Source organism: Lepisma saccharinum, chromosome 8 (genome assembly GCF_977018435.1).
Source record: "Lepisma saccharinum chromosome 8, izLepSacc3.1, whole genome shotgun sequence".
NCBI classification, from domain to species: domain Eukaryota; kingdom Metazoa; phylum Arthropoda; class Insecta; order Zygentoma; family Lepismatidae; genus Lepisma; species Lepisma saccharinum.
In genome coordinates, this window is record NC_139236.1 from 80,006,472 (window position 1) to 80,031,886 (window position 25,415).

Sequence of the window (25,415 nt, forward strand, 5' to 3'; positions counted from 1 at the left end):
CATATTATGGGAAGTTTCAATCTAGATTGTATTCTTTTAACTTTATACACACAAAATTTTAAAAAAAATATGAACTGAAAAAAATGTGTAGTATCCAGATGGCTGTTTGTTGTGCGAGAACTAGTGGAACCTAACTCCATAAACACAAGTTTTCTGTTTTTTAACATATCCACTCACTTTGAAGAGTTCTGTTTGGATTCAATTAAGTAAATTGGAGATACAGGACTTCACCTTACTTATCACTAAAGCAAAAAAAACAACAACTAAACATTGCATTTTTTACTTACGTTCCTCCAATTCTGTTATGATGAGTTGCACTAAGGTTTCACTTTACACTATCATAATGTTTGGGAAAACGATCTCCACCATGCTTCAAAAGCTTCATTGGTCATTCATTAACATTTCCTGTACATTTTGAAAAGTTGGTTTGGAGAAAGATTGCACTACGAAGTTGCATACCTAGGTAGATTTCAGACTGAAGAGACGTCGCTCAAGGATTTCACCTATCAAACGCATGCTTGTTAGGCCTGTCATGACACTACAGCATGAAACATTGCTGTCGATTGGCTCGATTCCAAGCAACACATGTCGTCTGCCACTTCAGTGTGAATTCTCTCTTAGATTCAGACTGTTCGGAGCATAACTCTGTAGATCAAGAATACAACTATATGAAAGTTAATGACTGTGCAATAGTGAAAGTCTATGGGGAAAGGACAGTGCTGAATACATTGCAAATATACAAGAAATACTCCCTGAATGATTCAAAGTTTGTATTTTCAAATGAGCTGGAGGCCACAACCAATAAGGATAAGATTGTGTTCATATCAGATCAACCTATGGAACAACCAATTCATTTTTTTCCATTCATTTACCAGTACTGTCAAAGCTGTCGATAATAATAGCAATGCAAATTATTTATTAATCTACCATTATTAGCAATTATCTTTTATTTGGTACATAGGGACTCCTCATTTACATCTTTGTATTCTCCATACTGCCATGCTGTACGACCTAATACCTGGTAGTATCATATGCGGAACTACATAGTAATTTCAAATTTCTTACTGAATTTTTCTTTTCTTATTTTCTTTCTGTAGAATGACCCAGTTCAAGACTGCTTCATAGTACACCAGGTGAAGAAGAAGAAAAAACAGCCACTTTTTTAAGGTAGTTACAAAATGGAAAGAGTAAAAATTCTACAAAATAAACACGCATTTATTGACAGGTTACATTCCAAGAACAATGGACAAAAAGAGGAATAAATGAATATGTACTTATTTTTGTGTATTGTTTTAGAGCATTAACCTTGCAATTTTTATTAAATGAATAAAATTTTCAGATCGTGATGTAACACCATATTTCATTGACTTTTGTTAGAAGAACAAAGTTTTTACGTATACATAAACATATTTTGTTTACAACATAGGAAAAAATGTTTACGATTTTAACTGCTTATATCAATACACATTTGGATGTTTGTACCGCAACTGTATGCAGTAAAAAAATGAAACAGTCTGAGTGCATAAAATAATGCTAATGAATAATGTCATTTTCTCAATTGCAATGTTACATTAAAATAGTCCATAATGAAAATAACTTTGTTCAACATCTTTTCTTACAAGTTCACTCATTCCCACACTCAAACACATATACATGATTTTGTTCTCCATTTACACAGTATCCACGTTAGAAAAATGTGTAAATGAAAACGGTAACTGCATATTTGAAAAAAAGAATATGAAAATTATTAAAATACTTTACTCAACAGTGCAAAAAAATCATGGAAAACAGATAATTTTTATTTATTTTAAGTGGTGGTAAATGTATATACGTATTGATATCAATTTCAGTGTCAATTTCACAAGCATTCACACACACCGTTCACTCCTTCATATATTCACAGGACTTCACAGTCTCAAAATAACATTGTAAAAATTGGTTTTAATCTCGATACTGAGATCAAAGTGCACAATCTTAAGTAATTTTACTTCTTTATCTTGTCATTGTAATTTCATTTCTTGATTAAAAAAAAAACACTACTGTTTAGAATTCTTCTGGTTCCCTGGGGGCATCCAAGTCTCTATAATGAATTACTGGTCGATAATCACCCCTGAAAATAGAAGAAATACATGTCAATATTTTTTATTATTATTATTAAACCAAAAGCAAGTAAACATTGAATTTTAATAGCCTAAATTTAATCGCTGATATCCACAGATACTTCCTGGGTATCTTGCAGAATCCTCAGAGACACACATGACACTTTAGCAGTATAAATACCTTGGAAATTATGTAAAATTATATTTGATTTTCGGTATATCATAACTTAAGATATTTCAAAATGAAACTGATAGATTGATATGGTGTAGTGCCAAAGTGATACTTATACAGGGTTATTTTTAATTAGTTTCCCATAAGTAACCTTAATAAATATACTTACATAATTTATTTCTGTATCTGATAACTACAGAATATTATCCAGTTTCACTCTTCCACAAATATTTTTTTAATATTCACAAATGCTCAATGTAGCTTCCTTTTGTCACCCTGAAGCTACCCCACCTGTAAGAAATTTAATCCCAGATATCTGTAAGTATGACTGCATTATGAATGCCATTTTCGAAAAAAATGTTTTTTGATTTTCAAAAGTGAAATAAATTTTCAGTTTCTCATTTCCAGCAACTTTGTAGAAAAGTTTCTAATTTCTGTGTGTTTTCTTCTTTTCTAATTTATCTTCTTTTGTCTCAATTTTTTAATTATTGAAAAAGTTTGTTTTTCACAACTTTATTTGGCTCCATATACTGGTTTCAAAATTTTAGTGTCAAAAAAGTAATTTCTTTTTACAAATCCGTTTCTTTCTTGCTTTTCCATGTACGTTTTTCTGAAAAGCAATTACGATATTAGTATAATAGCAAATATAAATGTCTGATCATTTTGCATCTTTGCTCCCTCTACATTTCAGTTCGTTCAAACAAACTTGCCTCTCTCTCTCTCTCTCTCTCTCTCTCTAAATATATATATATATATATAGTTTGTTGAAAAAAAATTTCCTATCTCTAAATATTGCTAGTTTTTCATTATTAAAAAAATAATTTTCGATATTGAATTTTTCGAAAAAGAGTGGCCATGCGTACTGAGGAGTGCAGCTGAATAAGGGTGTATGACTGTATGATACAATTTATCTCACGATATTCTGGCATATGGCAGCAAAATGAAGTATTTACATGAAGATAGCACGTTTTCAAAAACAGACCTTAAAAAGAGAAACTTGGAAACTGATTTTTTCGATTTTCAGCTTTTTTGAAAAAAAAATAATCATTTTTCGTACTTCCTTTTTCATTTTCAAAAACAGCATTTTTCAATTTGGAATTTTTGGAAAAAAAAAGTGGTCATCCGTAGACTGCATACACCTGTGTTCGTGAAACTGTGACCTGTTGTAGCTAGTCAGAAGTTGCAGCCACATACCTTAATGGCAGTTTCCATTGTATTTAATACACTCTAGAAATAAACTGTTCTTATTTTGCTTGAATGCATATTCCAGAAAGATGGTGCATTGTCACACAAGTCTCTGCAGAGCTTTCCGGTATGGTTGCTGTTTACATTGGCCATTGACAACTTTGTAGCAGGTTATACATTCAATTAAACGTTCCTTGGTACATGTGTGGGTGTGGCACTCATCATAGAATATAATCATAAGTTTTTCAGGTGGAGATAATGGTATCATTTCTGGTCATGAGTAGCTGGTTTTGTAATAGCTGTGGCCAGACGATATCAACTGTAGGTCACAGCACTGCTCTCATTCTGCGTATTCATGCCATTTTGATGACAGTCCATGTTTTGTGAGCGCCATGCTCATACATATACCAACTGCGTAACCATTTTTTTTTTTCAATTACTGTTCCCATTGAATTCGTATTTTTCACAGTTTTCTGTCGAAAAAAGAACAGCTAGTTTGATTGTGGTTGATTCTCAGGGCCATAAGATAATGTTGAACACTGTAGAGTGATCATGATAGCAATAGGAATCGATCTTTCCATGAAGATGAATTACTTGTCCCTTCTCCTCAATATATTGGTCGTGATGAAACTAATAGGTGGAATTTATTACTAATGCTATGCAAATTAGTTATCAAAAGTAAATTCCAAATAAATTTATAAAAATTGTCATGTTTTTCTTGATAAATTGTATCTCATAATATATAATCAGTAATACTGAAATACAAGAAAGTATTTGTTATTATGTAATAAAATTCCAAAAAGTGATATTTCCGTCTTCTGTTTCTTCTCACACCGATGATGCTATAAATTAGCGAAAATTTTGAATTTTCCTACTGTCCGGTGAGTGTTTCCTTTTACCTTATTTGATTTTTACTTAGCCCTTTTGGCCCTCCTTGCTTTTATCCATTATATATATATATATATATATATATTTGACAAAAATATTTATAAATTATTTTAATTAAATGTAAAAAGATGTTAGAACAAATGCCACACACACACACACAAAATTAAATCCATATGCAAGTGCCATGCTCACCATATACCAATTGCATTGCTCTGGAACACGTATGCCAATAGAGGTTTAATTGAGTCAAATGCAACAGTGGAATGACACCTGGCAATATAGTTGACATTTTGTGGTGTATTTGAAGAATTTGTGACTGTTACTTTTGAAGTTATTAAATGTAGGTAGGCCGGAGCCTACCTACCAACTGCCAGCCTCACTCCTACCTGTCGCGGTGGGAGATCCTGTAATCAGTTACAGGGTGATGTGTGGTCAGCACAACGAACATCCCGTCCTCGTCATAGGTTTCCATGATAGGCTTACGCTACTTATTCCTAGCCCCCCCAAATTTCACTCACGATGGTGAGTTTCCAGCAGTCCCAAGGGCGAAATTGCAGGAGAAAAGTAACACTTCCCCCAGGAGACACGAACCTATGCACATCCTGTAGCCGGAGGCCAAAGCATGATGCCTTAGACCGCATGGCCATGGTGAGGGACAAATGTTACTTTCAGATTTTGAACAACAATGGTTATTAGCATTTATAATCACTCACGGTTACTTTATATTGTTTGCAACTATTTTGATCGGTATTGATAACAACGTTATTCCTCTCCAGTTACTACACTTTATAATATCTCCTTTCTTCTGTAATTTAATAATTAATCCAGTTTTTCATTCTTGTAGATACCTCTCCGTTGTCCAAATTTGGGACATTGAGGGATATGAAAGTGGAGGCTGAAGTTTTTATGTCAGCTAGCAAAATATCCAGTGGTATTCTATCTTTACCTGAAGCTTTACCTTTTTTAAAAATGTTTAATTTCTAGTTTAATCTCATATTTCTCACCAGTTGTTGATGAATCTGGATTTTGATTTGTAATTCCTTCTTCTTGCTGTTCCCCGTTTAATAATTCTTGGAGATAATGTTTCCATTTTTCAATTTGCCTGATTTAAGAAACTTCCCATTAAGATCTTTAATTGGTTTTTGGAATTTTCTCCTTTGCTTATTGTCTTGTTATATTGTGTAGTTCCTTTACGTTATATCTGTTTGCTGCCTCTTCTGCTAGATTTGCTAATTCTTCTACCCATTTTCTTTTATCCTGTCAAACACTTCTTTTAACATCTTGATCTTTTTGTTTATGGGTTTGCTATTTCTTGCTTTTGTTGTTGCCCTGTCTTGACATTTTTAAGTTTTTGTTTCAGTCCTCTGAAAGGGGAGGGCAACTTGCTAATTTAGCATTTTTTGGATCAAGCTAACATTCCATGCATCACCATTCCTAGGTTAAATCAATATTTCATGCAGTTTAGAATTACATATTAAGTCCTGGGAATCCATTATCCACATAAATCAGCAAGAGGCTTGTAGTATATGAAGGGTTCAGAACCATTGTTCTCGACGTATCGGTCAAAATTTTGTATTGGTCCATCCATAATATTTAGTAATGTATGCAATGGATCTCAAATAGCTTGGCAATGTCATTGCCTTGTAATCAAGGGGTCCAGGGTTCGATCCCCTGTGGTGGCACATAGTAGTTAGGATCCCACTTTCAACTGCAGGTCGAGTCCCGATTAGCCTATCTGTGCATAAAGTGGGCTTAAAACAAAAACAAAAACTAATTAGGAAAATAAACTACATATTTAAAAATACATTTTAGAAATGGTGCATTATTATACAGACAATGCAGCAATAGAGGTCCACTAGCATATTTTTAGCTGTAGTTATTACTGTTTCAAAAAATGGTGTAATAGCTGGTTGGTGGAGGAGGATACAATGGGAATACCAAAGCTACATAAATATTTTCCAACCCATTTAAAGTCTAATTCAGCCTAGGCCAAAATGGTTATTTCACACCCAGTAAAAGATTAATTTGGTTTATTTTACTTTGTATTTCTGCCACTTTTGGCTAATTGCGAAGATGAGAATGAGTGATATGAAATTGATGAGGGGACACTCGCAAAGAACATCCATGCCCAGGCTGGGATTCGAACACAGGACCCTTGGCATCATAGCATGCTGTGCACCCGGCATGAGAATTTCTTTTGGTACACTGAACCCAGATCAAATTCTGCAGGCTGCAGAATAACTTATTAATTTCCAGACATCAGGACCACCTAATCAGGGTATAAAATATTGCCCTTGCGGCAGTAACATCAAGCTTATTATATGGAAATAAATATAATTATGACAATAATGGTTAAAGTAATTATTTTCTGGCTGCTGCATCTGAAATTATGAATGAAATATTATATTATTCATGGTTACTTTGTTGTTATCCAAAAGATCTGAAAACAGAATTGACCCCTGATTAGCCAGTCCCTGCCAAGCCACCACAGTGATATGCCATGGAATGAATTTCGTATAAGTAAAATCATGTGAATTTCTAAAGCGTATCTCTTCCCGTCAGTTTTCCTTTAATAAATTTACATTTCGGTTGGTAAAAAGTTTTTGATCTTATTGCTCAGCTGATGTGTGATTAATAATGATGTAACAGGATTTCTCTCGCACACACAAAATGCACGAAAGATTTAGATTTATCAGGTTGCACGAATAAAAATGAGTAGATGTATTAACACCTTCTCAATTTCTAGACAGTGTGCATGTCTACCCTTATTGTACCAAATACTCTTAATCCCAGGTACAGATGGCTGCACGTGATCGCCACCAACCTCTCGATACTCCAGCTATACTTTGTCCCAGGAAAATCTGGAACAAGCGAACAAATCTGAGGGAACAGGGTTGCGTGGAGGGGTAAAAGCAACTGCAGCCGCAGCAGCACGTACTGCTTCGCTCCGCCCACTCAATTTCTCCTCTTCTTTTATGCACGGCCTTGCTCCACAGACTCCCAGGACAGAGTATAGTTACTCATCTAGTTATCATTACACTAAAAAGTTTGGCCAGGCTGATGCAGAAAAGCCAATCGGGGCCTAGTCTAGTTAAAGTGCAATCAGAGCTACTGAAATTTACCACCACTACAAATAAAAAAAGTGAACAACCATCAGCTGTGCTTTGCAACTAAAGGAATATCACAATCACCTTCAGAGTATAAAAACTAGAAAAGAACAAAGTGAGATTAATATTGGCCACTGTCCAACATTGCTCATACAGCTAAATTTCTATTGGTCCAAATTTGAATTGGCTTCATTGTTATTGTGACTTTAAAAAGAAAACTGATCGGGAAAATAGTGGATAACATCATCTCCTTGTTAAGGATGTGCGACATTTTCCAGATGTTAAATTTTGGTTCTGAGGTATAAAAAATTTAAGGGAAAATGAACCTACAAGTTTACTTTCAATGACAATTTATTTCCTTTCATGATCAATTGTAAAACCTTTCCAAAATCAATTAAATACTGAACCAAGTCATGACATCACAAAATATTGTAATGAAACATGAAAGGTCTGATTGTTCTAATAAAAAAATATACATTATGTACAATTCCACCGAGATTTGACAACATATCTGATTGCTATTGCTCACACTTTTTGAAACATTATTAAGACTTTGGCTGGCTTCTGTGGTAGGCTGGTGGGGAGAGATCAAGTGTCCAATAACTGATATGACAAAACACACACACACCACCTAGAAGATGTCCACATCGTCCGGAGCATCTAGGTCGTGATAGCCAACAATTTGACGAGGATCCCCGCTAGCAACCCTGAAAACAAAGAGTCCCGGGATATTAGTTAACTGCAAGCTGTAACCAGTTTGGTTCATACCTCTGAATACTGCAATAAACTTGAAAAAATGTTATAAAATTTTCCTCGATTTTTACATTTTCCTGCATTTTAGTTTTTTTAGAAGCGAAGCACCTATTAGGAATGTGATAAAGCATCTTCATACTTGCCAAAATCATCAGACCAGATCTAGTAATAATCTGAAATTTAAACCAATACTGATACTCAATTTCTGACTGTGAATGTATAACGTAAGAGAGCATATAATTTATACAGGGTGACCAAAAAAAAGTTAATCATAATACCTGGTACATAATACTTTCGGTTATCTTTTATGGGGAAACCTCATATTTCCAATGGTACAGTCAATGGCAAAGATAATACTAGTATGTAAACTGTTCATCACAATTTTCATTGCTTTTTATTCCACATCCTGTGTTTCTTTAAGGAATGGAGTTCTGTTGATGCAAAGCAGATGCTGTCCTCTGCCTATTGACGTATTTATCTTAAGTCATGGTCATCACATTGTGGAAAACAGGCTGAATTATAATAGTGGTGGAAAATTCCCCTGCTATTTATTTTGCCATTGGGTGTACAATACAACTGCTTTCCTGTAAGCCAAACCTGAGAATCATGGGTTATAATATATTAGGGATGGGACCGATTAATCGGTACTCTATCGGTATCGACCGAATATAGGCATATCGGTAAAAATCTTATAATTTAGTGCAAAATTCTGCCATTTTGTTGTAATTTTTATGGATAATCTCAATGCCCTACTTTCTAAAAAAGTAATTGTCTACATATTCAACTTCTTTTGTACTGCAGTCACCTCGAAACACACATTTGTTAAGGAGATCAATGAACATTTCAGGTTCTTCAAGTACCATATCTAGTTTTATATAAGATTGGTAGAATATCGGTTATCAGTATCGGTAAATTTTATATTCGTATCGGCCAAAATTTCATATCGGCCCATCCCTATAATACATAAACAATAACTTATTTAGCAAGGTAAAAATCTGGGCTGAGCTGATGATATCTGTACCAGAAAGTATTATTTGGACTAACCATCAATATATGCTGATAGTTTTCTGTAGTTAACTCAGCTGGTATTAAATCAATGCCAGGTGCTTTGTTATTCTTTAGCCTTTCAATAGCATCTTTAACTTCAGTCAGAACTAAAGGTTCTGCTGTGTGTAGTTCATTTACATCCGATTTATCTCCTACATGAACATTTAAAAGGTCATTAGAGTAGTTCTTCCATCTATTTAAAATATCGCTTGGGTCAGCCAAAAAATGTCGTTTTTTTATATTATATAATAATATATTTACTTTTAATAATACAGGGTGGTGCAAAATTCCGTTTACAACTCTTGGGAGGTGAATCGCCAAGTAAAAACAAGGAAAAAATGCCATGTGAAAAAATGTCGAAATCGGCACCGTTTTCGAGTGACAGACGTGCGAAAATCGCCCCACACCATGTGTAAAGCACAATAACTCAAGACGGAAGAAAGATATCAATGGCGGATTAAAAGAATACAAAGAAAGTCGTGCCTGACGAATACAATGGTGCAGAAATTGAGGCCCAGTGTAAATTGCGCAAGGGAACTCTCAAAGAAAGTGGGGAATCCCATGATGGAAAATATAGGAAATTTGCTACTATTTTCTACATAATGTTGAGATCGGAATGTAGGCAGTAAAAAATGACGACGTATGTCCACATGTCCCAACTACTGCTGGTACACCCTCCCACAATCGGGAAATAGGAAATTCACCCGAAAATGACGCTATGCCATCAGATTACGCTGAGATTGATTTTAGCTAATTTATACAGGAAGCCCCACTAGAGGCGCTGGGAGTGTAGGTCACCTGTTACGTATTAGCGTTGGTGGATACTACGTAGAGAGTGTAATCGACCGTTGTTCTTCCTGTCTGTTCTGCGTGTCGCAGCGTGGAGTTTAGTCTGGCGTGTGTGTGTGGTTGAATTGCGCCAAGGAATATTGTACGTAGAGTACGTATTCCGTGTTCTTTCTCGGTTTGCAAAAACTGCGTGGACACCTGTGTGACATTACGTGGGTGCTAATCACGGTAGTTGTGATCCGTCACTCGGAGGGAAAGTGCCCCTGTTGCTGGGCAGTTCTCGAACAGGACAATGGTGGAGTACTCTACCCACGAGCTTGCTGACATGCATCTCGTTTATGGAGAGGCAAACCGAAACAGCCGTGAAGCACGGCGTTCGTATCACGAACGTTTTCCCAATAGGCGGTTACCAGCGCATGCACTCTTTCAAAGACTTGATGCTCGACTGCGTGAAACTGGATCTCTACTACCCCGTAGGTGGGATTGTGGAAGACCCCGCACTGTGCTCACAGTGCAATTTGAAGAGGGCGTGTTGGGCGCGATACGAGACCGTCCTGACACCAGCATACGTGTCATTGCTCGTACGCGACAACCCACTATCAGTACGGACTTTCCCCTACGCATGGATTTCTGCCAATGGTACGTGCAACAAACTCTTGCCATTCCGGATTTCCCAACAATAGTTTTGTGGACCGATGAGGCAATGTTCACCAGGGACGGCATGTTCAATAGCCACAACAGCCACGTCTGGGATATGGACAATCCGCATGCAATCATTGTGCGCCATCATCAACATAGGTTCGCAGTGAATGTGTGGTGTGGCGTAGTAGGTGACCACTTGATAAGCCCGTACATTTTGCCCTCTACTTTGTGTGGTGGGAATTATCGGGTGTTTCTACATGACGTATTACCTGAACGTTTGGAAAACGTTCCACTGGCAGGTAGACAACGTATCTGGTTTCAACACGACGGCGTCCCTGCACATTTCGACCGGGGAGCCAGGGCCTTACTCAACGATATTTTCGGCGATCGTTGGATTGGCAGGGGTGGACCTTTACCGTGGCCACCACAGGGTTTCTGTGTATGGGGAGAAATGAAAAGGCTCGTGTATGAAACCCTTGTGGAAAGTGCTGAAGACCTCGTTGCTCGTGTTAGTGCCGCTGCTGGGGCAATTGTTGACATGCCAGAGGTATTTGCGCGTATCAGACAATCAGTACTTCGCCGATGCCATCTTTGTCTTGAAGTCAATGGTGGACATTTTCAACAAACTCTCTGAGTATACCGGTGTTTGTGAGTCCCTAACAGCACCGCATAGTGTCCTTTAGTGAAAGGTGCGAGTGAAGATGCTGGAGATCGCTGTACTTCATACCATCGATCTGCATGTGCGGAGGTTGTGCGCTTCTCAATGGAATCCCTTCAAGATGTGCTGTGCCTGGAAATGTTACATGCCTTAGTGTGCGTTTTCTCGCCATTCTCCGTCTTCATTCCTTCGAGGATTACCCACTTTCTTTGGGGAGCTCTCTTGTAGTATGTACAGCCTGACGTTATGTGGCCATTGTTTAACTTTTGTTTTTCGTACTGCAAAGTAATGTGTCAACATTAAGAGATTGAAACGTTCTTTTAGGATTTTCCGGTATTTTTTTCCATTTGGGATGGTGTCCCAGCAGTAGTGGGACATGTGACAACTTGGTTTCTTTTCTTCTTCGTACCGCAATAAGAACCGTGCGCAACAGGAGATTTGCAGTTATTTTCCTATTTCCCAAATGTGGGACGGTGTACCAGCAGTAGTGGGACATGTGGACATACGTCGTCATTTTTTACTGCCTACATTCCGATCTCAACATTATGTAGAAAATAGTAGCAAATTTCCTATATTTTCCATCATGGGATTCCCCAATTTTTTTGAGAGTCCCCTTGCGCAATTTACACTGGGCCTCAATTTCTGCACCATTGTATTCGTCAGGCACGACTTTCTTTGTATTCTTTTAATCCGCCATTCATATCTTTCTTCCTTCTTGAGTTATTGTACTTTACACATGGTGTGAGGCGATTTTCGCACGCCTGTCACTCGCAAACGGTGCCGATTTCGACATTTTTTCACATGGCATTTTTTCCTTGTTTTTACTTGGCGATTCACCTCCCAAGAGTTGTAAACGGAATTTTGCACCACCCTGTATACATAAAATATTAATCAGGAACTTTACTGGACCTAACATTTTTTATTTAATAAATGTTAAATTTTTACTATTTTGACATTAATGTCCTTGCCAGGAAGGTTGTTTTTATATCAATTTTAGCGGTCTTAACTGCACATAAGCTAGATGATGAATATTTGCTGCTGTTTCTCTGATTTTATAGCATCTTTGTACTATACATGTAATTATAACAATAGCAATATTTCATCGGACTGCCCCACAAATTATATTTCTAGATACGTGCCTGGTGATGTGATCGAGTTAGTATGACTCAATAACTTGTTATATTATACTATTGGTGTCGGTAGGAATCAGTCAGGGTATTGGTATCGGCTCAGCCCTAGTAAATACTTATTCATCACATCTTTTATAGATTGTATATAGCTTAATTATCAACTTTAGAAATCGCTTCCACTTGCAACATGGGAAGCAATTCATACTCTCTTGTACAATGTTCTTCCATTAGCAGTGGCAATATTGAACTAAATGCGTACCTGATGTGGAAGTGGTCCCTCTACGCTTTAACAAGGAAAATTTTGTAAAGTAAAGTTTTTTTGTCTTAATGTCATCTAAACCCTGTGAAAGTGTTGGTTTTGTATGGCGACATGCTGTATGCATTTAGAATGCTAGAAATGTTTATATTGAAATACATCAAAATCTGTTAATTACTGAAATTAGAATAAGCTAAAACTTATTGACGAGTGCATCAAAATTGGCAAATTTACTGATTTCTCACATCACTAATGCTTATGTGAGAAATATAAAATATGTACTTATAATGGGCAGAAAAGGTATTTTATAAAATTCTGGAATGCATATTTAGTGCTCTCTCTCTCTCTCTCGAATACACACACAAACATGAAACAATAAAAGTATAAAATATGAACAATGAAATAAAAAAAATATTAAAACAAATTTCTGTAATGAAAGTTGAAATATACATGCAAGAGAACTCAAAATTTTCTGAAATATGGTACTCACAGTAACCAAACTTGTAAAAGAACACTAACAGATTCTAATATGAACAAACATTCAGGTCCATCATATCCAAGGTGGCAGCTAACTTCTATTAGAAAAAGTGCAGCACATCAGTTTCTCAAATTAAGAGAAAATTTAACAACATTTGTTTTAATCAATGTTGAGCAATTTGGGTGCTTTATCATTACTACATACAACTTACAAATACTAGTTAAGAAATAAGACTGTAAATATATTCAAATCTTGTGTGAAAATACAATTTGTAACCTGTCGACTATAATTATAACTGCGTTAGAACATCATGTTCATTTGCTTGCCAAGTTGAAGAATACCAGGGCTGAGCCAACTGCAGATAGTCTTATCTAGTTTCACCAATACCATTACTGGAAAATTGAGACAATTCAAAGTTCAGAATATTTATAAATTTTAATATATCAACTTTTAGAGGCATGCATATTTCATTTTTGATGGAAATATGAAATAACACACTGTAATTTTAATTTTTCATGTTTTGAAAGTCGTGAGGTACATTTTCCTATCATGTTTTTTTATGAATAATGCGAAATAGACTCTTAAACATGAAATTTGCCAACGCAACACTTTCTGAAGTCTGATTTATCATGCGAGTTATGAAGATCACAGGAAATTGATCAATTCTGCTGTAAATATTTGAGTAGCAAAAATGAATTCTTTTACACAAAAATAATTTTCTGATAACTACATAAATGTGCTATTAGAAGATAAATGTTATTTTGTGTAATAAGTTTAGTTTTTAAATCAAATTTAGGGTTATATTCATCATTTTAAGACAGACACGGCATTTTATATACCACTTTGATCCCAAGTTGAAATGCTCAGTTTTTTCTAAACTGAAATCTTGATTTTTTATTCACCATAAATATGTGACCCTATCAATTTTCAATTGCAGATGAGATCATCATTTAGTAACGAAATCAGTTTCTTTTCGCAATGTTTTAAAAATAATGAAAATTATGCACTTTCCTCGATTTCCGTGATATTTAGACTCCCAAAGTACCTGTGATTAAATCCCAACATACTTTCTATAAATACGGAGAAACTAGTATTCCCTTTTATCCGCGAAGCTTCATGAATAAAAGTGAGTACTAGTATCTTCGTATGTATATACCACCGCGTCTCTCTTTTCCCAATAATGAATACTTTCTATATTGATACATTGGAAATGGCTCACCCTAAAACATAATACATTTTACTAATGTGAATTAATCTGAACTCTATCACCATGTCAATGTACGTAATATTAGTAAAAGAGCGTGGAATATAATGCAAAAATTCCACCATTTTGCTGATCTTTTTGTAAATCATATAGCCTGGTAAAATATGCAGCTTCTATTTCTAAGGCACAATCTGCTGCAACCAACTTGACCCATACGAATAAAGAAGTTAACGAACTATACTGCAAGGTATTGGTAAACTGTATAGCAGTAGCAGTTACAAATTCCTAATGCTCACATTTCAAATTGTAGACAAATTTTGCTACATGAAAGAGAAATGAACTTTGGAAAGGAATAAATTTCACTCACTCTTACCTTGATCGGTTGTACGATCCCCTGGATGGTCGTGAGTAAGCATCCCGAGTGTAAGGGTCACGGTTGTACCCACCATAGCCTCCATAGTTATTTGAATACCCAGTGTGCCTGCCGCCAGATGCTCCATAATTGTAACCATAACTATAAATTGAAAGTTTTGGCTTCAAATTAAATTGAATTGTTCATAAATTGTATCTCTCTTTAGAATGTTCTATATAAAATACTATAGCTAGATTCGAGAATTATTTAGACTTCGAAGTCATGTTCTAAATAGTGAGTTTTTTTTCGTCAGAATGATTATTATTCTTTTTATTATGAAAATTGACGGAATTTGGAAAGTGCACGTTGATAGGTGACACTGTTCCTGAGATATATCAAATCAAAAAGTATCCAATATGGCGACTCTATTTAAGATGGCAACCATCATCATGGATATAGTGATTGGCTACTCAACTGAAAATATCTTAAATGGTATAACAATTAATCCTACCAAGTTTCACTATTTTATATAAAAAAAGTCAATTACTGTATCTGGGACTTAGCAGAAGGACTGAGGTAAAGATCATCACTACAAGATGGTTTTTGGTACTATCCTCCATTTGGAGACACATTTTTACATTACATTATAATACCTTAAAACTTCATTGTTTAAAAGCTTATAATTTAGGCTACACCTATTTTTCCAAACAATTTCTTGTCACGTAATTAATTCAAAAGTTAAAAATTTTAACATTAGTGAAAAATCAAACACCTAGTTTGTGGACTATCTAATGAAAATCAAGACTTGAAAAAGGTTAGAGTCTGTGAATTTGAGGTTGGGGGGGGAGTATGGTGGAGGGGTGGGGACATTTAGGATTTTGCACTCCTGGCATTGGTCTAACAACTGACTAAAATTCAGCTTTTACAAAAATGTTCCCTACAATTAACTTTTTACCTTCATTGACTGGGCTATGAGGATGCTGTGAATTGAAGAAGGCGAGCAAGCAGAGAAATACAAGAAAGTAAGAACAGAATATAAGTCCATACCATGACTTGCTTACCAAAAAAACAGACAAGAAAGAAGAAAGAGAAATTGGAAGACAGAACGAAAATGACTGGGTGAGTAACTTCTTGCAAAAGAGTAAAAGCTTCATACTGGAAATGCCACAGACCTTGTGCAAACAAAACCAAGGGGTTTCAGTGCCCATAAGCTCTATAATCTACTCATGTGTATGTCATTTTGCCTAATAAGTAGCACTGAGCCAATAACACTTTGAACCAATACTTGAAAATTGTTAAAAATATTAATAAGTTTTAATATACAAATTCTCCATTGGAACTATTACTATAGAAATCAACTAGATTTTTCCATTAAAATAGTCAATTCCCCTACAATGTTGTTGCAAAATTACACATTGCATATTTTTCAGGATATTTAGGCTCAACAACCATATTTACAGACTAAATTCCAACCCATACTCTCTGATAACAATACCACAGTCCTGCTAACAAGAAAACTGGTTACACAATTATTCAACTTACTGTTGCATATAGTTTGCAGGAGAGGCTGAGTATGTCTCACGCTCGCCGGTACTATCCTTACGTTGCTGGCGACTTCCAGGATGTTCGGGCAGTTGAGGTCTCTTCGCATCTCGAAGGTAATTGTTAAAATATTCCACCTGTTGAAAAGAATCATCAGGAGTCAGGACAATGGAATGTTAGAGTTACATGAGAAAAAGATACAAAAAATGTGATGACAGCTTTAACTGTTTTTACAATTTAGTACTTAACCTGTTTTTCCAGGTGTTTGCGCAAACGCCCAGTGTGTTTTCAGTGCGAAATTTAAAATTCAACGTTTTAAATAAAATATAATAGGGATGGGTCGATATGAAATTTTGGCCGATACCGATAAAGTACCGATATAAAATTTACCGATACCGATAACCGATATAAAATTAGAAATTGTCCTTGAAGAACCTTAAAATTTTATTGACCTCCTTAATAAATTGTTTCAAGGTGACTGCAGTGCAAAAGAAATTGAATATTTAGACATTTACTTTTTTGGAAAGTAGAGCATGGATATTATCCATAAAAAATACAACAAAATGGCAGAATTTTGCGCTAATTTATCAGATATTTATTGATATATCGGATCGGTAAAATAATCTGTAATTTTACCGATAAACCGATACACCGATATGCCTATATCGGCCGATACCGATAGAGTACCGATTAATCGGTCCCATCCCTAAAATATAATATCTCAAACTTCGAACAGTAGTCACAAATCATAGCTTGTTTTGTTCAGTACAGATTTGGCTGTAAGTCTCTGGTAGAGCAGAAGTAAAAAAAAAAAAAAAAAACTACATTTTTTTGGTGAAATTTCAGATTTAGCTTGCTTCCACAGAGGCATCGCCCCAGTGATTCTCCCCCCACTCCTCCATTCCATTATCAGCCCTCTCATGTTTTATGCTTCGGAATTGAAGATTTTTCTCAGACTCCCTCCTCACCCTGGAGGTATTTTACCCAGACTCCAGAAAATTATCAGATTGATTTCGACTCCCCTTTTATTTATTTGTATAAGAAGTGTATTTGTTTTATGCTTTAGATAATTAAACTAGACTTGGCATGAGTGCATGGTTAGGGAGAATATGTGAAAATAACTTTTAAAATAAACGCTAACTTACCTCCTTTTTGACTTCTTCCACTTTCTCTGCATGCTTATTAAAAATATGCTTGCGTACAAATTCAGGTCCCTTGAATTTCTTTCCTGACAATGGGCATAACCACTTGTCCTTGGCAAGTTCTTGTGTATTTGCCTGGATGAACTTCTCAACTTCGCTGAATATCAATTAAGGAAATACAACCTAAATCCACATAACCAACGAATATACAACAATATACAATGGCTTTCTTCCTCAGAAGTGGTAAATGAAGTTGAAGGAGGGTGGAGAAAGAGAGAGAGAGAGAGAGAGAGAGAGAGAGAGAGAGAGAGAGAAGAATGTATTGTAAAGTAAAAATATTGTAAAAAAATAATGTTACTTTGAACCTTGTATATTTTAGGGATGGGCCGACACCGATAAAGTACTGATATAAAATTTACCGATACCGATATTCTACCGATCCAATATAAAATTAGAAATGGTCCTTGAAGAACCTGAATGGTTCATTGACCTCCTTAATAAATGTGTTGTTTCAAGGTGATTGCAGTGAAAAAAAATAAATTGCATATTTAGTCATTCACTTTTTTAGAAAGTAGGGCATGGAGATTATCCATAAAAATTTACATTAAATTGGCAGAATTTTGCACCTAATTATCAGATATTTATCGATATATATCGGATTGGTAAAATAATCTGTAATTTTACCAATAAATCGATATGCCTATATCGGCCGATACCGATAGAGTACCGGTCCCACCCCTAGTATATTTCAATTAATATAATTAATAAAGTGGTGGCATACTTACTGTTTATACAGCAGAACCCAAATTTTACATTTTCTCTCATTTTGATGGTCCCAATATAGCAAAATGTACAAAATTTTCCTGCATTTTAAGTTTTTCACCAACCGCATGCGCATATCACGTGCTCACACATGGCTTTCAAGGGTGAGTCCATTTTAAGCTTGGTCCCCTTTATTTTAAACATAAAATAAATGTGTATTACATATTTAGTACCTACATGCCACAGATCTACACTTGCATGCAAAGAAATAGACCCACCTCACACTTTTGACATAAAATGTTTTTCAGAAAAAAAAAGAAAAAAATAATAATAAAAGGTATGAAGTATGTTGTTTGAAAGATAATTTAATAACGCTTAAAGTGAACCTAAATTTTTTAACATTGCTTTATTCTGATTAAGTGAAAATTTTCAAAATGTAATGCTTTGAAAAAAACAAAAAAAATAACCATTTCAGAATGATAGAAAACTGAGTTTTCAAGAACTTAAACAATAACATATGGTAACAATTGTTAATTTCTAATAACAGCCTGCATACGATTAGGCATACACTGAATCAATTTTAATATTCTTTCCTGTGGGATATTATGCCACTCGTGTTCTACCGCACCACGAAGTTCTGCGATCGAAGTAGGGGCAGGAACTCTGGCGCAAACTCTCTTTTTTTAGCTCGTCCCACAAATGTATAATAGGGTTTAGGTCGGGACTACATGCTGGCCACTCCATAACTCTAAAACCAACCTCTGCAATGTACTCACGAACGATATTTGCTGTGTGCGGCTTTGCATTGTCGTGCATAAAAGTAAAATTTTCTCCGATAAAACCAACATAAGGCACAACATGTTCTCCCAGAATCTCTTCGATGTATCGATACGCTGTCAAACCCCTTCTCTGGCGACAACGGCCCTCCCTAGAGATCACAACAACATCCTTTCGTGCTTCCATAGAAACTGCACTCCAGAACATGCATGAACCACCACATTGTAACTGGTCCACTCTTCAATGCAACACTCAGCAAATCTCTCGTTGGGTCGCCGGTAAACTCTTTTTCTTCTGTCGTTGCCATAGAGTTCACTAGTGGCTCCAAACGGTTGGGAGAAAAAGTAAACATTTTATGTCAAAAGTGTGAGGTGGGTCTATTTCTTTGCACGTAAATGTAGTTATTAAGATTTGATTATTGTTTCTTTCCTAAAATAAGAAATTTGCAAGGAATAAAACTAACATTAAATTAATAATAATGCAGAATAGATAGTAAGGATACGTTTCAGCATCTTTCACACCTAATTTGTCCAGTTCATCTACCAAAATCTTAGTAAGAGGCTGGAGAAAAGATGCAATTTTTTGTTCAAAGGAACGGCAATAGTCGCTTATTTCCTGCTGACTAACCTGAAATTTGAAAGAAATAAAGGTTTCAATGTCCTGAGCTTGAGACAACAAAACATATATTCATTAAGATGAAAGCCTCAAGAGAGCAATAACATGTTGTCAATGATGCTAGAGGGCATTGGAAATTATTAGGTTGTTAACATGAAAAGCAGAATGGACACAAGAGATGGTATATATTATGGGCTTACTGCATTACAATATAGCCATGTAGCTACATAAAATATAACTTTCTTGAATGCTTATGTAACCATTTAATATATTGTACATTATGGATGGACCGATATAATATTTTGGTCGATACCAATATAAAATTTACCGATTCTGATATTCTACCAATCCGATACAAAATTCCAAATGGGCAGAGGAAAGCAGTGCTTATGGTATCTACAAATTTGTAAAAACAAAATTCCCTGACTTTTCCAGACTAAATTATTATGAAAATTCATGTATTAAAAATATGTGTAAGAAAGTAGTTCAGCACCAGCTTAACAAAGTTTTTGGAACACTCACTTGACATGTTAAAAGTAATGACAAGAAGCAAAACAACAGAAATTGACTGTTGGATAGGGGTATCAGGGGGTGAGCTTTTACATATTACTAGCCTTGTATTGGCTAATGGTAAAGAAATAATTATTTTCTATATAAAAAAAATCATAAATAATAACAAATAATACATAATTATAGTAAAGTTTAGTAATGTACAGTCCATCACAAAAAACATAGCACAACTGTGTTTGTGCTCCGCTATGAATCACGTGATCTTCCTGCAACTGGACTATATAGAAAACAATTTATTTTGTTCCGAGCCTGTGAACCGGACAAGAGCAAGGGTGGAGCCATGGTCGCATACAGGGCGGATAAAAAATTAATGATTTTTATTAAATCATGCTAAACATGCAATTTTAAAGGGTGGTGCTATTCTTTTTGTGACAGACTGTATGTATAAATCTTAATATCAATCAAACGCAACACAAAAATTGCAACAAAATAGTAGTACATGCCAATAGCCCATTAACTAGTAGATTTATTCTTGAAAATAATTCAAAACTCTTCCTACAGTATTTAATATGCAATGTAGCTACCGATTAAACTTACCACACCAAATTGACGTAGAGATTGTCCACAATAAATTTAAAATTTCTTGCTTGCCCTTTTTTCCTTTGTTCAAAATTTACTTTTAGTGCTACTGCAAAAATACTGATCCCCCCCAGAAACAGTAAATTTCCTAGACATTTCCAGAAAAAGTAAATTCTTTTACTTTTCCAGGATTTCCAGATGGGTAGACAGCATTGTTTTTGGAGACAAGTAATTCACAATACAGTCTTAGCCACACACTTGCGTCATTATGCCAGTTTTGATTAAGTAATTTTTATCTAAATATACTGTGATCAGCTTGTTACAGATAATGACACTTCTAACTCAACAAAATACTTTCTAAGTACTTCTATCACTTACCTTAGAAGATGGAGGAATTCCTCTCGCATGCATAATGCCGCACCTGTTTGGCATTTCATCTTCATTTGGATATTCTGAATGATTATAGTAGTCTACTGAATGAACAATTCGCAGGTAAAACAGTAAGCGATCAAGAACCTATAAATAGAAGGCAGAACCATTTTTATTTACAGCTTCTTGATTGAAAAGTTAAATCTACAACTGCATGCGATTTCTTCAGTCCCTGACGTTGCAAATGGGAGTTTGTATATTGTAGGAAACAAGGTGTTTTATTTTCCATTTGATGTTTATCAAAACTATATGTACAAATATATCACATGTTGGTACTAAAGGGTATTTGAAATTACAAGTTTTACTTTAACTCTTTCCAGAATAGACGTATCTTATAAATTGTAATGTACAGTCACGGGCCTGTCTGGGTTGTAATAATCCAATGGACTTTCAGTGGAATCATTTCATCACACAAGTGTCCATGACTGTACCATGTGCTGATTTGTCCAATTAATTTCCTGGGTCATCAAATGTATATAATGGTCCAAATTTGCTATGTGGAAAGAACAATGATAAGCTCAAGGATAAGACAAATATTCACCATTTGATTAGGGATGGATCAATATGAAATTTTGCTGATACCAACAGGGTACAGATCAAAAAATTCAATCTCCCTAATATACCGGTAAAATTATCAATGTACTTTGAACAACCTCTGTTCATTACCATCCATAACATTAGAAACCAGGTAACTGCAATGGATTTTAAAACATACTGTTTATTTACACCTGCACTTTACAGAACTCTGACATATATATATACTGTACATCTTATTCATAAAAATTAACAAAATAACAAGAATTTTGCACCAAGTAAAAGCCTATTTAATGCAAAATTCTGCCATTTTGTTATTTTTTGGATGACTAATGCATCAACATGCCTTTACCAGCTGTTACACATAGAGTACATATTAATCTGTTCCATACCTACATTTAATTATAAAATGGCGCAAATGCTAGCAACAATTAATTACTAAAAATTTTGCAAACCTTAAGAGAGGAAAAACGAAAACATTATCAGTGAATAAATCTGAAACAGATATCAACAGCTTTTGTATCGGCAATTTGTAAAAGCATGTGTACCTGGAAACATGGAAGGTTGTTTAGTTGAAGTTGTGAACCTGGGAGTATCATTTTTAATCACTTAGTGATAACATTATTTAGCACCAGAGTACTTGTAGTGGGACAAATTAATTTACCTTAATCAAAGCTTCATCTCTTTCTATTGTGGCAGTGTCTTCTCCCACCTGTCCTTCCTCCTGGTCGGCTGAGTGGCCTAGCAGTTCCTCTTCCTCCGCTGATGCCTCTTCTATGAGGTAATCTGTGATATTTTTTAAAGCAGGGTTTTTCGAAACTAGGCCAAAGCTCTGAAAAAAGAAAAGAGGACTTTACTGCATATCGAATGTATTACAAATAAGTCCGATGAAGGGAGTGTGTTCTTCCAAAATGTTACCCTTGTGAATCCCTCTTCCCCTTACACATGTTACAAATGATTTAAGCATGTCATAAGTAGACATGGATTTTTAGGTTCTAAAAAGTGTGTGCTTAGGTTCCTAAAATAGGCTCCAAAAATCTTAAATTAGGCTCAAAAAGTCCTTAAGTAGGTTCCAAAAAAAAAAGTTTAAAATTACTGAAAAATAATGATTAGGTAGAATAGTTAAAAACGAAATTTCAAAAGAACCATATAAAATGTTAATGTAGGTGTATACAACAAAAACCCATCTTAATTTTCTAAGCAAATTTTCATTTGTACACACCATTTTCAAAATTATCCACAAATTATTGTAATACTATACTTGTGCTGTTAGCAATTCAAATCCCACTGAATTTATACATATTTTTAAATGCAGAGGCAAGTTTTTCGTAAGAAAAAAACTGCGTGGAAAATAAAACAGAATTCTCTAAATCTGTTTACTTTGTTATTGTCCTTTGCAGATCAATCTATCTGACAGATGGAAGATTATTGCAAAATAAGATGTATTGAAATTTAATAGATAAATTTGAGTTTGAAATTCTATTACAATTAACAATTATGCTTAGTAGGGATGGGCCGATATGAAATTTTGGCCGATACCGATAAAGTACCGATATAAAATTTACCGATACTGGTAACCGATATTCTACCGATCAGATATAAAATTAGATATGGTACTTGAAGAACATGAAATGTTCCTTGATCTCCTTAACAAATGTGTATTTCGAGGTGACTGCAGTGCAAAAGAAGTTGAATATTTACACAATTACTTTTTTTTGAAAGTAGAGCATCGAGATTGTCCATAAAAATTACAACAAAATGGCAGAATTTTGCACTAAATTATAAGATATTTATCATATATCGGATCGGTAATTTTAGCGATAAACCGATACAACGATATGCCTATATCGGCCGATACCGATAGAGTACCGATTAATCGGTCCCATCTTTAATTCTTAGATTAGTACCTCCCATAACATTTGCGATATGTTTGTAGATGTATTTCGAGCCTGAGTATATGAAATGGCATATGTAAACTCCACACCTTAAATTAAATATTTTAAATATATGAATTGAATTAGAAATTTTGGATGCATTGCAATCACACGGACCATTTATATTGTTAATATATTTGTCTGTCAGGGTGCAGGTGGTAAGAGGAGGTAATACAAAAGGTTGAAATATGAAAAGCATCTGCTTGTATCTAGCATCACGACTCCATAACTATATTTTTAGTGTTATCCACAGTGAAACTCTGCGTTTTTTCTGCAAAGTTTATCTTATATGCTGAAAATGATCTTTCAACAGAAGCATTGTCAGTGGTGAACATTTGAATTTTTTTCAAATTAGCACTTTGGACTGTACAGGTAGCAGTGGTGCCAGACATTTTGTTTAGAACTTTGAAAAAAACATCATGGACTTGGGGGAAGGTAAATCCACAAAGCATGCATGTTTCAATTATGTTAGTCATTGAACTTTTTCGTCACCAAATGGAGCAAAGCCTAAAAAAAATATAAAAACTTAAAAAAAAAAGAGGTTTGATTTATGCACAAACCTAAAATCCAAGAACTAGTTATAAGATTATCTTTCATTTGTACCATTATGGTTCTTCGTCACCCTTAAATCGTTTGTACCATGTGGTGAGGAAGCAACTTCGCAAGGATAAAAACATTACATAAAAACAAATTTGTACACACTTAAACGAAAAATCCTACAATGCCAGCATAATCAGGGTGTCTCCCAAAATAACAAATCCAAAATTCTTGACTTTTTCATGACTATTTCTTGACCTTTGGAAATTTAGAAAATAAATACTTTCATTCAATGAAAAACCCCCTACCACAAGGCTGGTTAAGATGTATACTGAAGTTGTACTTTAACAAGACATTTAGACTTGCTTTAATATTAATGCATGCAAAATTTCATGCTTAAAACTTCATCCTGGATTGGGAATAGCCACATTATTTAATATTTTTACACAACTTCACGCATACAAGAATGTAATTCTTAAGATACAAAGTGGACAAATTCTAACCACAACGCAATACAATTTTAGATTTCCAAATATTCAATTTTATCAAATCCCAGTACAGGTATATAACAATGTAAATTTACTATCCTGATAATGTACACAAGAATCAACAAAATTTGGAAATATTGGAATTATTATGAATAGAGAAAGGATTTTAAGGTGCAGCATCTTTCCAGAAATATAGCTGTTTTCATACGGATCATTTCAGATATGTATTTTAGGACATGAAATCAAGTCAAATGAACACACTTTGTTGCATCTTTTTGTAAGATTAGCAAATTTATCCCCCTTTTACGCATCAGCACCTTTTTCAGTATCTTTCCTTTCATTTGTTAAAAAAAATTGGGACAGAAATATAAAGGATTTTCACTGTACCTGAGCAGCTACAAAAAATCCTATAGTCTCATTTTGTACAGGAGAACAAGAGCTATAAAATGGTTTCAGTTGATGTATAGTGGAGTTTCTCCACATATAAGGAAGGATCTCCCGAGCTCAAAGCGTCAGTGACTTACAATAGAAAACACAGAAATGTTGAGCATAATCCAGTATAACAAGTTGGTAGGAACCCAGTAAATGCCACGTTTACTTCCTAAGTACTGGATACTTTTATGTAATTATTAATTATGTTATTTGTTACAGTGTTGAATAAAGAATATTAATGTAATTGGTTTAGACCTGAATAAAGTAATTTTATCAGCACCTTTTTGAAAACATCTTCAGAACCTTTTTTTCTGTTTCCCGACCATAATTTTGCACAATAAAATCTTTTCCCTAATTACGAACGTGCACTTCAC

At 34.9% G+C, this 25,415-nt stretch overlaps 1 protein-coding gene across 1 annotated transcript in view; it reads right to left on the reverse strand.

The window, feature by feature from the left end:
* Positions 1-1,194: 1,194 nt before the first annotated feature.
* The window catches only part of Ars2 (arsenic resistance protein 2), a 91,303-nt gene continuing 67,082 nt past the window's right edge, over positions 1,195-25,415 (reverse strand). Inside the window, exons 14-20 of the mRNA XM_083127894.1 lie at positions 22,315-22,482; positions 21,066-21,203; positions 19,486-19,610; positions 17,448-17,601; positions 16,303-16,439; positions 14,782-14,922; positions 1,195-2,110 (exon numbers count right to left, since the gene is read on the reverse strand). Of these exons, the coding sequence (XP_082984020.1) occupies positions 2,044-2,110; positions 14,782-14,922; positions 16,303-16,439; positions 17,448-17,601; positions 19,486-19,610; positions 21,066-21,203; positions 22,315-22,482 (930 nt within the window). The 3' untranslated portion in view covers positions 1,195-2,043. The remainder of the gene's footprint in view (positions 2,111-14,781; positions 14,923-16,302; positions 16,440-17,447; positions 17,602-19,485; positions 19,611-21,065; positions 21,204-22,314; positions 22,483-25,415) is intronic.